The sequence below is a fragment of the Drosophila ficusphila genome, unplaced genomic scaffold (genome assembly GCF_018152265.1).
Source record: "Drosophila ficusphila isolate 14025-0441.05 unplaced genomic scaffold, ASM1815226v1 contig_198, whole genome shotgun sequence".
NCBI classification, from domain to species: domain Eukaryota; kingdom Metazoa; phylum Arthropoda; class Insecta; order Diptera; family Drosophilidae; genus Drosophila; species Drosophila ficusphila.
Genome location: NW_025064092.1, coordinates 10,655,255 through 10,658,825, shown reverse-complemented (window position 1 = coordinate 10,658,825; position 3,571 = coordinate 10,655,255). Strand labels below are relative to the sequence as shown.

The 3,571-nt window shown below is 46.7% G+C and overlaps 1 protein-coding gene across 1 annotated transcript; it reads right to left on the bottom strand.

Annotated features, from left to right (window-relative positions):
* Positions 1–755: 755 nt before the first annotated feature.
* On the bottom strand, positions 756–2,941 carry LOC108092817 (achaete-scute complex protein T8). The gene has a single exon (XM_017192592.2). The coding sequence runs from the start codon at positions 2,718–2,720 to the stop codon at positions 1,182–1,184; it is 1,539 nt and encodes a 512-aa protein (XP_017048081.1). The 5' UTR covers positions 2,721–2,941; the 3' UTR covers positions 756–1,181.
* Positions 2,942–3,571: the final 630 nt, after the last annotated feature.

The window sequence follows — 3,571 nt, the reverse complement described above, 5'->3', positions numbered from 1 at the left end:
GGGCACATGTTTAAACCGAACCGTTACACTCGAATTCTGGACACTTGCAGCACAGTTCCCATTTTTGATTCCCACGTTGCAGGGTTACAAAATCGGCATTCGAATATCTCGCATATACCACTGTCATTTATCAGGACATGAGGCTCATTTGAATATCGGGGCACTGAAGCGCAGTGCCTTGCAGGATCAGCTACCCCCTGTGCCACACTGAAAAAAACACCTTAACATCGGCGTTAGATATAAAAATATTTTACTTTACTTTACTTTAAAGTTAAAGTTACTTTAAAGTTTTTGGAACAGGAAAATATTTTGTTCTCTAAAACATTTTCTTAAATTGTTGTAATTTTAGAAAATGATTTGATTAATTTGCTGAGTGCATATGCAAATATATCCCCTGAGTCCTTCTTTCGCTCTCTATCTATCCATCAGGCGGCGAGCCCTTTTGCATGGTTGGACCTTAATTAAAATTAACATGATATTTCGATTTAGTTTTTTTTGTTTTTTTGATCCTGAATGTGCGTTTTTTCCAGACATTAGCTATTATTTTTGGAACCTTATATAGTAAGCAAAACGGTCATTGGATCAGAGCCTTGAGAAATACGTCCGATCTTTAAATAAAGAAGGATCTTTAAATGATAAAATACTTAAAAAGCCGTTAATCAAATTATTTATAATACCCCACAAAACCAGAACAACAATAACTTTGATTTTCACAACTTTTCGTATATATTTGCTTTATATTCAGAGGCATACATATTTCCTTGCTTATCAACTCAACATTCGTACAATTAAATCTAAGAAAAAAAATTGGGCTCTTAAGTAACTAAAAAAATATAGTTTGTTGGAAAAGACTATAAACTAGGACTGGCTCAACATTTAGCTCTTTATCAGGTCAACTATTTTGTGGGTGGGTCTTAGATTTGGTTTGTATCACTAGATGACTTTTATATTCTCGTTCTTTCTTAGACTCCTTTTTTTATTTGCTATTTACAATATGACTCAGTCAAGGCTTGGTTAAAAAAAAAAACTATTGACATACACATAAAATACGACAGATCTCTAGGGATTGAAATCGCTTCATAGGGTGTTGAAAAGTATGCTAAAATATATTTCTGGACTAACAACACCTCTTTTGAAGGGTTTCAAACACTCAAGAGAATTGCGATTGGTATTCAACTTGGCTACATCGACAGATTGGTGGATGCCCCATCGGACTTGGGCGTATGTGCCTCCCACCAGTCAATGGCATCGATCATGCTCTCGTCGGAGAGGCAACCGCCGGCCGTATTGTTGGGCTGCTCCTGTTGGAGGATATCGCTGAACTCCTTCTTGAAGCCGGGAAGAACCACGTTGTCGTAGAAGCTAACGGGTTCCTGGTCGTAGAAAGCAGGTAAAACGGGCGAGGATACCAGGATCTGAACCTGCTGCTGCTGTTGCTGCTGCAGCGGGGAACTCAGTGTGTTGTTGCTACTGTTGTTGTTGTTAATGTTGATGTCGTTTATGTTGCTGCTGCTGCTGCTGGCGCTGGTGTATTCCTGTTTGATCAGTTGCTGTTGCAGCTGGGAGGCACACGCCTGCAATAGCAGTTCATTCGAGGCGACAGGTGAAACCGGCGACGAGCAGGGACTGCTCACCACCTTTTGTGGCACGGGCGATCGCGATAACTGGCCCGAGCTGGCAGCTGTTCCCGGCTGCTCCTGCTGACTCAAACTGCCCAATAATTCGGCGGTTAGTAGTTGGTAGGTATTCGTCCCCGGTATCCTGATGTACTGCATCCCGTTCAGAGTGGTTAAGCTGGGCAGGAGATCGTTGCTGGTCTGCGGGGGATTCTGATTCTGATTCTGATTCTCCAGTGGTAGAGCTTGTACTGCCGGCTGTTGTTCCTCCATTTCGTAGTTGCTCAGGGAGTCATCGAAGTGCTCGTCGAGACCATCGAATTCGTCCTTGATAAACATGAAGCTGTCGTCGCCGGAACCAGAACTATTGCCTTGACTGTTGAGCGGGGGGAAGTCGAAGCCAAGGAGCTTCTCCAAGCTCCTTATATACTCGACGGCCATGCGGAGGGTCTCCACCTTGGACAGCTTCTTGCTGGCTCCCCGGCCCGCTCCCTGGGCCTCGAATGCCTCGGAGACCTCCTCGGGAATCTTCTCGCGCAGCAAAGCGAACCCATTGTTGACCTGCTTCACTCGGTTTCTCTCGCGGGCATTTCTACGCGCCACGGCTTGGGGCAGGGGCAAGCCCTTCCTGCCCGGCGTTCCCAAACTGGCTGGCTCCGCTTGGCTTTTACTGGGTTGCGTTGGCATAGCTGGGGCCTTGGGTGGCTTCTCCACAGCGGACTTCTTGCTGGTCTTTGTTCGCTTGGCAGGCACTGGAGCTTTGGTGGGTGGCTGCTGGTTCTGCAGACTCTGCAGGCTCGGCAGGTTCTGCTGGTTCTGCTTGGACTCGCCCAGTGGTCGCTTCCTTTGACTGGGTATTGGCGTGGTGCTGGTGGTGCTCGCCGCGGCACTTTGAACCGCGCCCAGCATGCCGAAGTCCCTGATCTTGCGGATAATGGTGTTCTGATTGGCGATGTGCTGCTGCAAGGCGTTGGCGCCACTCTCGCTCAAAACATTGTGAACCGTGATCTTGCCGAAGGGCTTCAGGGTGGCCTTCAGTCCTGGCGCCGGATTCTCCTTGCTCTCCTTGGGAGGCGGCGGTGGGCTGAAGCTCAGGGCAGCCATGCTCAGCTTCTTTGGTTCCTACTTGCTTTCCGCGGGAAGAATTTGTGGGCGTTGCGGGTGTTTTTGTGGATTGGAGCACGTTGTTGCCTGATCGACTGCTTAAAGGTGACTGATGTAATGTGGTTTTCGTGTCCTTGCGTCAGGACAGCTGCTGGCGTTCTGTGTCGCGTGCCCCGAAACTCCGAACTCGAACTAAAAGCAAACTCAACGGAAGTGACTTCGTTGACTGACACACACATACAGTTTGTGAGGTATTTGAGGTCCTGCGTATCCCTTATGTAAAAGGCCTGACTTTTCATCCCCTACACTGGGGTGTTGTCCTTCTTCCCTCGATCGCTCAAAACGCACACTCACACACTCACACTCACATATACATGATGTAGGGTACGGCTTTTGGGAAAACTAACATCTGATCGACTCGAGCCAAAAACTCCACCTGGTTTAAGGGTGGATTTCGCCCCGCTCTCTCTTCTTATTTATTGGGTTTTGAAAACAGCGTGTTTATATACCGCCCCTCTGGATATATATGCATATAGTAATAACCATATATACGACGATAAACATATAGTCGGGGGAGCTTTGGCAGCCCTGGTATCGGAGGTACCTGAGAATGTACAGGAGATCCTTGGAGGCGAGAAGGTAGTGGTTCGGGCAGCCAGCACCTTGAATTCCTACACTCAGCTCTCATAGATCACCTTGGTCCCCCGAAAAAAAACCTCTGAAAAGTTTCAAATAAATTGGCTATTCAAGCAGTAAGAAGAAGCAATCCTTAAAGCTTAAATCTTAGAGAAAAAGTTATTTTAGGATAAGCATCTCTGGATCTAAAATACTATACATTCCACTATACGACT

Excerpts from the sequence above, each read along its gene's own strand:
- LOC108092817 (XM_017192592.2), bottom strand. The coding sequence starts at position 2,720 with ATGGCTGCCCTGAGCTTCAGCCCACCGCCGCCTCCCAAGGAGAGCAAG.